The following is a 14,010-nucleotide window of genomic DNA, read 5'->3' as shown; positions in this document are numbered from 1 at the left end:
CTGGGGCAGTGTCTCCATACTCTAATCCAGATTCCTCCTGGGGCAGTGTCTCCATACTCTAATCCAGATTCCTCCTGGGGCAGTGTCTCCATACTCTAATCCAGATTCCTCCTGGAGCTGTGTCTCCATACTCTAATCCAGATTCCTCCTGGGGCAGTGTCTCCATACTCTAATCCAGATTCCTCCTGGGGCTGCGTCTCCATACTCTAATCCAGATTCCTCCTGGGGCTGCGTCTCCGTACTCTAATCCAGATTCCTCCTGGGGCTGCGTCTCCGTACTCTAATCCAGATTCCTCCTGGGGCAGTGTCTCCATACTCTAATCCAGATTCCTCCTGGGGCAGTGTCTCCATACTCTAATCCAGATTCCTCCTGGGGCAGTGTCTCCATACTCTAATCCAGATTCCTCCTGGGGCTGTGTCTCCATACTCTAATCCAGATTCCTCCTGGGGCTGTGTCTCCATACTCTAATCCAGATTCCTCCTGGGGCTGTGTCTCCATACTCTAATCCAGATTCCTCCTGGGGCTGTGTCTCCATACTCTAATCCAGATTCCTCCTGGGGCTGCGTCTCCATACTCTCATCCAGATTCCTCCTGGGGCTGTGTCTCCATCCTCTAATACAGATTCCTTATCTAGCATCTGTCTTCCTGTTCTGTAGGTCTGGGTTCTGTGTTCTAGAATGTGTTCTGTGTTCTCTTTTGCAGTACTAGAATGTGTTCTGTGTTCTCTTTTGGAGTGCTAGAATGTGTTCTGTGTTCTCTTTCGGAGTGCTAGAATGTGTTCTGTGTTCTCTTGTAGAACATTGTGTTGTTGAGTTCTCTCTGTGTGTCTGATGAAACCCAGCTGTAGAGACAGATACGCCCATTCATCCTCTAATACTCCTCCCTCTGTCTCTTTCTCCGTCTCTCTGTTTCTACTTCTCTCCCTCTCTTTTCTCTCTCTCTTTCTCTCTCTCTCTCTCTCTCCTCTCATTAGCATTCTAATGGGGCATCGTGGACTCAAAAAGAGGAGCTTTAAATCTGCCTCTTCCTCTCCACCTCTCTCCCTTTTCTCTCCCTCTCCACCTCTCTCCCTTTTCTCTCCCTCTCCACCCTTCTCTCCACCTCTCTCCCTCTCCACCCTTCTCTCCACCTCTCTCCCTCTCCACCCCTCTCCACCTCTCTCCCTCTCCACCTCTCTCCCTCTCCAACCTTCTCTCCACCTCTCTCCCTTTTCTCTCCCTCTCCACCCTTCTCTCCACCTCTCTCCCTCTCCACCTCTCTCCCTCTCCACCCTTCTCTACACCTCTCTCCCTCTCCACCCTTCTCTCCACCCTTCTCTCCACCTCTCTCCCTCTCCACCTCTCTCCCTCTCCAACCTTCTCTCCACCTCTCTCCCTTTTCTCTCCCTCTCCACCCTTCTCTCCACTTCTCTCCACCTCTCTCCCTTTTCTCTCTCTCCACCTCGCTCGCTCGCTTGCTCTCTCTCCACCTCGCTCGCTCGCTTGCTCTCTCTCCACCTCGCTCGCTCGCTTGCTCTCTCTCCACCTCGCTCGCTCGCTTGCTCTCTCTCCACCTCGCTCGCTCGCTCTCTGCTCTCTCTCCACCTTCCTCGCTCGCTCTCTCTCTCCACCTCGCTCGCTCTCTCTCTCTCCACCTCGCTCGCTCGCTCTCTCTCTCTCCACCTCGCTCGCTCGCTCTCTCTCTCTCCACCTCGCTCGCTCGCTCTCTCTCTCTCCACCTCGCTCGCTCGCTCTCTCTCTCTCCACCTCGCTCGCTCGCTCTCTCTCTCTCCACCTCGCTCGCTCGCTCTCTCTCTCTCCACCTCGCTCGCTCGCTCTCTCTCTCTCCACCTCGCTCGCTCGCTCTCTCTCTCTCCACCTCGCTCGCTCGCTCTCTCTCTCTCCACCTCGCTCGCTCTCTCTCTCTCCACCTTGCTCGCTCGCTCTCTCTCTCTCCACCTCGCTCGCTCGCTCTCTGCTCTCTCTCCACCTTCCTCGCTCGCTCTCTCTCTCCACCTCGCTCGCTCTCTCTCTCTCCACCTCGCTCGCTCGCTCTCTCTCTCTCCACCTCGCTCGCTCGCTCTCTCTCTCTCCACCTCGCTCGCTCGCTCTCTCTCTCTCCACCTCGCTCGCTCGCTCTCTCTCTCTCCACCTCGCTCGCTCGCTCTCTCTCTCTCCACCTCGCTCGCTCGCTCTCTCTCTCTCCACCTTGCTCGCTCGCTCTCTCTCTCTCCACCTCGCTCGCTCGCTCTCTCTCTCTCCACCTCGCTCGCTCTCTCTCTCTCCACCTCGCTCTCTCTCTCTCTCTCCACCTCGCTCGCTCTCTCTCTCTCCACCTCGCTCGCTCTCTCTCTCTCCACCTCGCTCGCTCTCTCTCTCTCCACCTCGCTCGCTCTCTCTCCACCTCGCTCGCTCGCCATCTCTCTCTCTCTCTCCACCTCGCTCGCTCGCCATCTCTCTCTCTAACTCGCTCGCCATCTCTCTCTCTCTCTCCACCTCGCTCTCTCTCTCTCTCTCCACCTCGCTCGCTCTCTCTCTCCACCTCGCTCGCTCTCTCTCTCCACCTCGCTCGCTCTCTCTCTCCACCTCGCTCGCTCTCTCTCCACCTCGCTCGCCATCTCTCTCTCTCTCTCCACCTCGCTCGCTCGCCATCTCTCTCTCTCAAACTCGCTCGCCATCTCTCTCTCTCTCTCCACCTCGCTCTCTCTCTCTCTCTCCACCTCGCTCGCTCTCTCTCTCTCCACCTCGCTCGCTCTCTCTCCACCTCGCTCGCTCTCTCTCCACCTCGCTCGCCATCTCTCTCTCTCTCTCCACCTCGCTCGCTCGCTCTCCTTCAGCCAGTTTCTTCTTATAGACTCAAAGTTGAATTCCCTCCTCTTTCCTCATTCATCACCCCTACTTCACACACCCTGTTGCTCTGAGCTCAGTAGGCTATTGTTGCAGGCTCTGTTAAGAGGTGTGTGGGTTGGTTCTCCAGAGAGGGGCTGCTTGGCCTGACTGAGACAGACATGAGCCAGAGGCTGGGTGGGTTGGTATTCCAGAGAGGGGCTGCTTGGCCTGACTGAGACAGAGGCTGGGTGGGTTGACTGGGTCTGTGTGTGTGAGAGAGAAGAAGGTACGGTGGGATTCGAGATGCTCAGTGACCTGTTTGTTCACTTGGCTTTAGAATACCTTAGAGGCAGGACAGGATGGATACAGGATGGATATAGGATGGATATAGGATGGATATAGGATGGATACAGGATGGATACAGGTCTGTAACAGTTTGGGTCTAGAGGCAGGGCAGGATGGATACAGGTCTGTAACAGTTTGGGTCTAGAGGCAGGGCAGGGCAGGATAGATATAGGTCTGTAACAGTTTGGGTCTAGAGGCAGGGCAGGGCAGGATAGATATAGGTCTGTAACAGTATGGGTCTAGAGGCAGGGCAGGATGGATATAGGTCTATAACAGTTTGGGTCTAGAGGCAGGGCAGGACAGGATGGATACAGGTCTGTAACAGTTTGGGTCTAGAGGCAGGGCAGGATGGATATAGGTCTGTAACAGTTTGGGTCTAGAGGCAGGGCAGGATGGATATAGGTCTGTAACAGTTTGGGTCTAGAGGCAGGGCAGGGCAGGATGGATATAGGTCTGTAACAGTTTGGGTCTAGAGGCAGGGCAGGACAGGATGGATACAGGTCTGTAACAGTTTGGGTCTAGAGGCAGGGCAGGGCAGGATGGATATAGGTCTATAACAGTTTGGGTCTAGAGGCAGGACAGGATGGATATAGGTCTGTAACAGTTTGGGTCTAGAGGCAGGACAGGATGGATATAGGTCTGTAACAGTTTGGGTCTAGAGGCAGGGCAGGATGGATATAGGTCTATAACAGTTTGGGTCTAGAGGCAGGACAGGATGGATATAGGTCTGTAACAGTTTGGGTCTAGAGGCAGGACAGGATGGATACAGGTCTAACAGTTTGGGTCTAGAGGCAGGGCAGGACAGGATGGATACAGGTCTGTAACAGTTTGGGTCTAGAGGCAGGGCAGGGCAGGATGGATATAGGTCTATAACAGTTTGGGTCTAGAGGCAGGACAGGATGGATATAGGTCTGTAACAGTTTGGGTCTAGAGGCAGGACAGGATGGATATAGGTCTGTAACAGTTTGGGTCTAGAGGCAGGGCAGGATGGATGCAGGTCTGTAACAGTTTGGGTCTAGAGGCAGGGCAGGATGGATATAAGTCTGTAACAGTTTGGGTCTAGAGGCAGGGCAGGATGGATATAGGTCTGTAACAGTTTGGGTCTAGAGGCCCAATTTTTCAGTTTTTGATTTGTTAAAAAAGTTTGAAATATCCAATAAATGTCGTTCCACTTCATGATTGTGTCCCACTTGTTGATTCTTCACAAAAAAATACTGTTTTATATCTTTATGTTTGAAGCCTGAAATGTGGCAAAAGGTCGCAAAGTTCAAGGGGGCTGAATACTTTCGCAAGGCACTGTATGCTGTAACTAGCTCTAGCTATGCTGGATTATGTTGTAACTAGGATTAGTTGTGTGTTGTAGCTATGCTGTAACGAGCTCTAGTTGTGTGTTGTAGTTATGTTGTAACTAGCTCTAGCTAGCTATGCTGGGTTATGTTGTAACTAGCTCTAGCTATGCTGGATTATGTAGTAGCTAGCTCTAGTTGTGTGTTGTAGTTATGTTGTAACTAGCTCTAGCTATGTTGGATTATGTAGTAGCTAGCTCTAGATGTGTGTTGTAGTTATGTTGTAACTAGCTCTAGCTATGCTGGATTATGTAGTAGCTAGCTCTAAATGTGTGTTGTAGTTATGTTGTAACTAGCTCTAGCTATGCTGGATTATGTAGTAGCTAGCTCTAAATGTGTCAGAGTTGAGGACAATGATTCTGTTGGTCGTTATTCAGACCGTGAAATCTCTTTATCCTCGCTAGCGCTTCCCTTACGCATCACTGGACGAATACACAGCCCCGCTCCCTGTGTGTCAGAGAGAGTTTCAGTAATTATGGGTAAGACACTGTAGACACAATGAGGATGTACAACTTTTATGTTTGTGTAGATCTGGTATAGATGATAGACATGGTGGTGAATGGTAGTTAATTCAACAGGTAGATCAGGTATATAGACATGGTGGTGAATAGTAGTTAATTCAACAGGTAGATCAGGTATATAGACATGGTGGTGAATAGTAGTTAATTCAACAGGTAGATCAGGTATATAGACATGGTGGTGGTGGTGGTGAATAGTAGTTAATTCAACAGGTAGATCAGGTATATAGACATGGTGGTGAATAGTAGTTAATTCAACAGGTAGATCAGGTATATAGACATGGTGGTGGTGAATAGTAGTTAATTCAACAGGTAGATCAGGTATATAGACATGGTGGTGAATAGTAGTTAATTCAACAGGTAGATCAGGTATATAGACATGGTGGTGAATAGTAGTTAATTCAACAGGTAGATCAGGTATATAGACATGGTGGTGGTGGTGAATAGTAGTTAATTCAACAGGTAGATCAGGTATATAGACATGGTGGTGAATAGTAGTTAATTCAACAGGTAGATCAGGTATATAGACATGGTGGTGAATAGTAGTTAATTCAACAGGTAGATCAGGTATATAGACATGGTGGTGGTGGTGGTGAATAGTAGTTAATTCAACAGGTAGATCAGGTATATAGACATGGTGGTGGTGAATAGTAGTTAATTCAACAGGTAGATCAGGTATATAGACATGGTGGTGAATAGTAGTTAATTCAACAGGTAGATCAGGTATATAGACATGGTGGTGGTGAATAGTAGTTAATTCAACAGGTAGATCAGGTATATAGACATGGTGGTGAATAGTAGTTAATTCAACAGGTAGATCAGGTATATAGACATGGTGGTGAATAGTAGTTAATTCAACAGGTAGATCAGGTATATAGACATCTTGGTGAATAGTAGTTAATTCAACAGGTAGATCAGGTATATAGACATGGTGGTGAATAGTAGTTAATTCAACAGGTAGATCAGGTATATAGACATGGTGGTGAATAGTAGTTAATTCAACAGGTAGATCAGGTATATAGACATGGTGGTGAATAGTAGTTAATTCAACAGGTAGATCAGGTATATAGACATGGTGGTGAATAGTAGTTAATTCAACAGGTAGATCAGGTATATAGACATGGTGGTGAATAGTAGTTAATTCAACAGGTAGATCAGGTATATAGACATGGTGGTGGTGGTGGTGAATAGTAGTTAATTCAACAGGTAGATCAGGTATATAGACATGGTGGTGAATAGTAGTTAATTCAACAGGTAGATCAGGTATATAGACATGGTGGTGGTGGTGGTGAATAGTAGTTAATTCAACAGGTAGATCAGGTATATAGACGTGGTGGTGAATAGTAGTTAATTCAACAGGTAGATCAGGTATATAGACATGGTGGTGGTGGTGGTGAATAGTAGTTAATTCAACAGGTAGATCAGGTATATAGACATGGTAGTCTAAGATGAGATGAGGCCTGTCATTTTTATCATAGGTACGCTTAAACTATGACAGACAAAATGAGAGAAAAAAAATCCAGATAATCACATTGTAGGATTTTTAATGAATTTATTTGCAAATTATGGTGGAAAATAAGTATTTGGTCAATAACAAAAGTTTATCTCAATACTTTGTTATATACCCTTTGTTGGCAATGACATAGGTCAAATGTTTTCTGTAAGTCTTCACACACTTTTGCTGGTATTTTGGCCCATTCCTCCATGCAGATCTCCTCTAGAGCAGTGATGTTTTGGGGCTGTTGCTGGGCAACACGGACTTTCAACTCCCTCCAAAGATTTTCTATGAGGTTGAGATCTGGAGACTGGCTAGGCCACTCCAGGACCTTGAAATGCTTCTTACGAAGCCACTCCTTCATTGCCCGGGCTGTGTGTTTGGGATCATTGTCATGCTGAAAGACCCAGCCACGTTTCATCTTCAATGCCCTTGCTGATGGAAGGAGGTTTTCACTCAAAATCTCACGATACATGGCCCCATTCATTCTTTCCTTTACACGGATCAGTCGTCCTGGTCCCTTTGCAGAAAAACAGTCCCAAAGTATGATGTTTCCACCCCCATGCTTCACAGTAGGTATGGTGTTCTTTGGATGCAACTCAGCATTCTTTGTCCTCCAAACACGACGAGTTGAGTTTTTACCAAAAAGTTATATTTTGGTTTCATCTGACCATATGACATTCTCCCAATCTTCTTCTGGATCATCCAAATGCTCTCTAGCACACTTCAGACGGGCCTGGACATGTACTGGCTTAAGTAGGGGGACACGTCTGGCACTGCAGGATTTGAGTCCCTGGCGGCGTAGTGTGTTACTGATGGTAGGCGTTGTTACTTTGGTCCCAGCTCTCTGCAGGTCATTCACTAGGTCCCCCCGTGTGGTTCTGGGATTTTTGCTCACCGTTCTTGTGATCATTTTGACCCCACGGGGTGAGATCCTGCGTGGAGCCCCAGATCGAGGGAGATTATCAGTGGTCTTGTATGTCTTCCACTTCCTAATAATTGCTCCCACAGTTGATTTCTTCAAACCAAGCTGCTTACCTATTGCAGATTCAGTCTTCCCAGCCTGGTGCAGGTCTACAATTTTGTTTCTGGTGTCCTTTGACAACTCTTTGGTCTTGGCCATAGTGGAGTTTGGAGTGTGACTTTTTGAGGTTGTGGACAGGTGTCTTTTATACTGATAACAAGTTCAAACAGGTGCCATTAATACAGGTAACGAGTGGAGGACAGAGGAGCCTCTTAAAGAAGTTACAGGTCTGTGAGAGCCAGAAATCTTGCTTGTTTGTAGGTGACCAAATACTTATTTTCCACCATCATTTGAAAATAAATTCATTAAAAATCCTACAATGTGATTTTCTGGATTGTTTTTCTCATTTTGTCTGTCATAGTTGAAGTGTACCTATGATGAACATTACAGGCCTCTCTCATCTTTTTAAGTTGGAGAACTTGCACAATTGGTGGCTGACAAAATACTTTTTTGCCCCACTGTAGCTGTGTGAACTGACTGTGCTGTGTGTATATAGCTGTTTTCCTTGACTGTGCTGTGTGTATATAGCTGTGTGTGTATAGCTGTATTCCTTGACTGTGCTGTGTGTATATAGCTGTGTGTATATAGCTGTGTGTATATAGCTGTTTTCCTTGACTGTGCTGTGTGTATATAGCTGTGTGTATATAGCTGTGTGTATATAGCTGTATTCCTTGACTGTGCTGTGTGTATATAGCTGTGTGTATATAGCTGTGTGTATATAGCTGTTTTCCTTGACTGTGCTGTGTGTATATAGCTGTGTGTGTATATAGCTGTTTTCCTTGACTGTGCTGTGTGTAAATAGCTGTGTGTATATAGCTGTATTCCTTGACTGTGCTGTGTGTATATAGCTGTGTGTATATAGCTGTGTGCTGTATTCCTTGACTGTGCTGTGTGTAAATAGCTGTGTGTATATAGCTGTATTCCTTGACTGTGCTGTGTGTATATAGCTGTGTGTATATAGCTGTTTTCCTTGACTGTGCTGTGTGTATATAGCTGTGTGTGTATATAGCTGTTTTCCTTGACTGTGCTGTGTGTAAATAGCTGTGTGTATATAGCTGTATTCCTTGACTGTGCTGTGTGTATATAGCTGTGTGTATATAGCTGTGTGCTGTATTCCTTGACTGTGCTGTGTGTATATAGCTGTGTGTATATAGCTGTGTGCTGTATTCCTTGACTGTGCTGTGTGTATATAGCTGTGTGCTGTATTCCTTGACTGTGCTGTGTGTATATAGCTGTGTGCTGTATTCCTTGACTGTGCTGTTAGTTATGGATCTCCAGGGGTGGAGTTTACAGGACTACACAGAGACGCTGCAGCCGTAGCGCAGATACACTTCCTCCAAGGACAGGTAAGCCTGTTAGGTCACTTCCTGTAGGACAGGTAATACTGTTAGGTCACTTCCTCCAAGGACGGGTAAGACTGTTAGGTCACTTCCTCCAAGGACGGGTAAGACTGTTAGGTCACTTCCTCCAAGGACGGGTAAGACTGTTAGGTCACTTCCTCCAAGGACGGGTAAGACTGTTAGGTCACTTCTACAGATATGCTTAGACGAGGAGGTCCTCGGTTTTGTTCCCATTTGAGAGATCTGGGATTTCTCCAGAATTTCAGCCAGTATTTAGGTCAGGAATGGGCCACTAACTAAAATGCTTTATTGTGCTCCAACAATCATGACAATATGCAATGATTTTATCTGTCTTAATATTTCATGACAATATGCAATGATTTTATCTGTCTTAATATTTCATGACAATATGCAATGATTTTATCTGTCTTAATATTTCATGACAATATGCAATGATTTTATCTGTCTTAATATTTCATGACAATATGCAATGATTTTATCTGTCTTAATATTTCATGACAATATGCAATGATTTTATCTGTCTTAATATTTCATGACAATATGCAATGATTTTATCTGTCTTAATATTTCATGACAATATGCAATGATTTTTGTCCAATTTGTCATGAAAATGCGCTGAGGGGAAAAGTTTGTTGGCGTGGCTTGATTGAACCATATTATGTGGTAGATTTGAATTTAATAGGGATCCCCATTAGTTCCTGCAGCAGCTACTCTTCCTGGGGTTTATTATGGATCCCCATTAGTTCCTGCAGCAGCTACTCTTCCTGGGGTTTATTATGGATCCCCATTAGTTCCTGCAGCAGCTACTCTTCCTGGGGTTTATTATGAATCCCCATTAGTTCCTGCAGCAGCTACTCTTCCTGGGGTTTATTATGGATCCCCATTAGTTCCTGCAACAGCTACTCTTCCTGGGATTTATTATGGATCCCCATTAGTTCCTGCAACAGCTACTCTTCCTGGGATTTATTATGGATCCCCATTAGTTCCTGTCAAGGCAGCAGCTACTCTTCCTGGGGTTTATTATGGATCCCCATTAGTTCCTGCCAAGGCAGCAGCTACTCTTCCTGGGGTTTACTATGGATCCCCATTAGTTCCTGCCAAGGCAGCAGCTACTCTTCCCAGGGTTTGTTATGGATCCCCATTTGTTCCTGTCAAGGCAGCAGCTACTCTTCCTGGGGTTTATTATGGATCCCCATTAGTTCCTGTCAAGGCAGCAGCTACTCTTCCTGGGGTTTATTATGGATCCCCATTAGTTCCTGCCAAGGCAACAGCTACTCTTCCTGGGGTTTATTATGGATCCCCATTAGTTCCTGTCAAGGCATCAGCTACTCTTCCTGGGGTTTATTATGGATCCCCATTAGTTCCTGCCAAGGCAGCAGCTACTCTTCCTGGGGTTTATTATGGATCCCCATTAGTTCCTGCCAAGGCAGCAGCTACTCTTCCTGGGGTTTATTATGGATCCCCATTAGTTCCTGCAGCAGCTACTCTTCCTGGGGTTTATTACGGATCCCCATTAGTTCCTGCCAAGGCAGCAGCTACTCTTCCTGGGGTTTATTATGGATCCCCATTAGTTCCTGCCAAGGCAGCAGCTACTCTTCCTGGGGTTTATTATGGATCCCCATTAGTTCCTGCCAAGGCAGCAGCTACTCTTCCTGGGGTTTACTATGGATCCCCATTAGTTCCTGCCAAGGCAGCAGCTACTCTTCCCAGGGTTTGTTATGGATCCCCATTTGTTCCTGTCAAGGCAGCAGCTACTCTTCCTGGGGTTTATTATGGATCCCCATTAGTTCCTGCCAAGGCAGCAGCTACTCTTCCTGGGGTTTATTATGGATCCCCATTAGTTCCTGCCAAGGCAGCAGCTACTCTTCCTGGGGTTTATTATGGATCCCCATTAGTTCCTGCCAAGGCAGCAGCTACTCTTCCTGGGGTTTATTATGGATCCCCATTAGTTCCTGCCAAGGCAACAGCTACTCTTCCTGGGGTTTATTATGGATCCCCATTAGTTCCTGCCAAGGCAGCAGCTACTCTTCCTGGGGTTTATTATGGATCCCCATTAGTTCCTGCCAAGGCAGCAGCTACTCTTCCTGGGGTTTATTATGGATCCCCATTAGTTCCTGCCAAGGCATCGTATGTGTCTAGAGAGCTCGTGTGCATATCTAGTGGTTGTGTGCATATCTAGTGGTTGTGTGCATATCTAGTGGCCGTGTGCATATCTAGTGGCCGTGTGCATATCTAGTGGCCGTGTGCATATCCTAAATGTCCTGGATTGGTTGAAATTGTAAGCCCTCTTTTTGTACGACGCCGATGGGGTCAGTTTTATGCAATAATGCAACGATTTGACTGTTTTTATTGCAGAAATAGTGTGGTGATTGGTTAAATATGCCCTCGCATAATTTGCAGGGAATTGTTGATTTGTCAAAAATATGTGTGATGGCGTGTGATCCTGGATTTGACTGTTAGGATTGCACTGTTGGGATTGAAATAGTTTAACTGCACAAATCAGTTGACTGCATACCCACAAGCCACTGCAGCCCCTCATGATGTCAGATATTTTGTAGCCCCTCCCCCCCCATCAAAGTTGTCCATCCCTGGTTTTAGGTGCTAGGTACATTTTTATTTACAAATTCACCCTTCAGTCCCTCCTTCCTGGTCTGTGATGTCATCCTGGTGTTGTGCTCTGATAGGGCCGTCTGTTGTCGCTGCTTGATGACAACACGCTGCACCTGTGGGAGCTGGGCGGAGCTTCCCGGGACAGGGGAGGGGCTAAGAGCGAGGGTGTGGTCTACCTGGAAGAAAAACGCAACTACAGTGTCCTGGGACGACCTGGACTAGAGAGCTGCAGGTACACACATACCACACCACACCACAACACAACACACACACACCACACCACACCCCACACAAAACACACACACCACACCACACCCCACCCCACACAAAACACACACACCACACCACACCACACACACACACACCACACCACACCCCACACAAAACACACACACCACACCACACCACACCACACACACACACACACACACCACACCACACCACACACCACACCACACCACACACACACCACACCACACCCCACACAAAACACACACACCACACAAAACACACACACCACACCACACCACACCACACACACACACACACACCACACCACACCCCACACAAAACACACACACACCACACCACACCCCACACAAAACACACACACCACACCACACCCCACACAAAACACACACACCACACCACACCACACACACCACACCACACCACACCACACCCCACACACACACCACACCACACACCACACCGCACCCCACAAAAAAACACACACACCACCCACACACACCACACACACACCACCCACACACACCACACACACACCACACCACACACCGCACCGCACCGCACCACACCACACCCCACACACACACCACACCACACACCACACCGCACCCCACAAAAAAACACACACACCACACACACACCACCCACACACACACCACACACACACCACACACACACACACCACACACACACCACACACACACAGAGACACTTGGAACACATACATACACAGAGACATACATGTATGTGTGTTATAATGTGTGTGATGTTGTCTCCAGTGCAAGCCGTGTGACAGTTCTGCTGTTGTTGAGTTCATGTGACCTGCTGTGTGTCGGCACCGAGGGAGGGGGCATACACTTCCTGGATCTGCCACGCCTCTCGTTGAGGGATAACCAATCACTCCTGCTGGACCAGGTGATGCAGAGGTGAGTGACAGCTGCTTCAGCCAGTGGGAGGAGGCAGTGTGGGTCTGTTCTAGAATGGCTTGGGTTCTAGAATGGGTTGGGTTCTAGAATGGGTTGGGTTCTCCAGGTTCCATCCTGGTCAGCTGAGAGGAGAGCTGTCACAGGTGTGTATCTATGTTGTGTGTACTTTTCCCACTACTCCTGTTGTCATGGTCTTTAGGGGGAAGGGCCTCCTGTTGTCATGGTCTTTAGGGGGAAGGGCCTCCTGTTGTCATGGTCGTTAGGGGGAAGGGCCTCCTGTTGTCATGGTCGTTAGGGGGAAGAGCCTCCTGTTGTCATGGTCGTTAAGGGAACTCCTGTTGTCATGGTCGTTAGGGGGAAGGGCCTCCTGTTGTCATGGTCGTTTGGGGGAAGGGCCTCCTGTTGTCATGGTCGTTTGGGGGAAGGGCCTCCTGTTGTCATGGTCGTTTGGGGGAAGGGCCTCCTGTTGTCATGGTCGTTAGGGGGAAGGGCCTCCTGTTGTCATGGTTGTTAGGGGGAAGGGCCTCCTGTTGTCATGGTTGTTAGGGGGAAGGGCCTCCTGTTGTCATGGTTGTTAGGGGGAAGAGCCTCCTGTTGTCATGGTTGTTAGGGGGAAGAGCCTCCTGTTGTCATGGTTGTTAGGGGGAAGAGCCTCCTGTTGTTATGGTTGTTAGGGGGAAGGGCCTCCTGTTGTCATGGTTGTTAGGGGGAAGAGCCTCCTGTTGTCATGGTTGTTAGTGGGAAGAGCCTCCTGTTGTCATGGTTGTTAGGGGGAAGAGCCTCCTGTTGTCATGGTTGTTAGGGGGAAGAGCCTCCTGTTGTCATGGTTGTTAGGGGGAAGGGCCTCCTGTTGTCATGGTTGTTAGGGGGAAGAGCCTCCTGTTGTCATGGTTGTTAGTGGGAAGAGCCTCCTGTTGTCATGGTTGTTAGGGGGAAGAGCCTCCTGTTGTCATGGTTGTTAGGGGGAAGAGCCTCCTGTTGGTAGCATACCTGTGGACTACAGGTGGCTGATGGGTAACAGTGTTTTTCAGCATACCTGAGGACTACAGGTGTGGGAAGTCTCTGGGACCGGTGGAGTCGTTACAGGAACACCCCAAGCAGCCAGGGAAGATTCTGATTGGCTACAGCAGAGGCCTGGTCGTCCTATGGGATCTCAGCACCCGCAACGCAGAACACATGTTCCTGGGAAAACAGGTGAATATGAACTGGACATAAATATAACCACGGCTCTGTCTGTCTTTCATGGCTCTCTGTCTGTCTTTCATGGCTCTCTGTCTGTCTTTCATGGCTCTCTGTCTGTCTTTCATGGCTCTCTGTCTGTCTTTCAT

General features: G+C 47.9%; 1 protein-coding gene across 1 annotated transcript in view; it reads left to right on the top strand.

Moving 5' to 3' along the window:
* Window positions 1-14,010, top strand: part of LOC139421684 (LLGL scribble cell polarity complex component 1) — a 75,411-nt gene that overhangs the window by 16,501 nt on the left and 44,900 nt on the right. The window contains exons 3-6 of the mRNA XM_071172775.1: window positions 8,801-8,882; window positions 11,582-11,739; window positions 12,536-12,682; window positions 13,714-13,876. Coding sequence (XP_071028876.1) covers window positions 8,801-8,882; window positions 11,582-11,739; window positions 12,536-12,682; window positions 13,714-13,876 — 550 coding nt within the window. The remainder of the gene's footprint in view (window positions 1-8,800; window positions 8,883-11,581; window positions 11,740-12,535; window positions 12,683-13,713; window positions 13,877-14,010) is intronic.

Source organism: Oncorhynchus clarkii, chromosome 12 (assembly GCF_045791955.1).
Source record: "Oncorhynchus clarkii lewisi isolate Uvic-CL-2024 chromosome 12, UVic_Ocla_1.0, whole genome shotgun sequence".
Taxonomy (NCBI): domain Eukaryota; kingdom Metazoa; phylum Chordata; class Actinopteri; order Salmoniformes; family Salmonidae; genus Oncorhynchus; species Oncorhynchus clarkii.
This window is presented reverse-complemented; position numbering and strand designations above follow the sequence as displayed.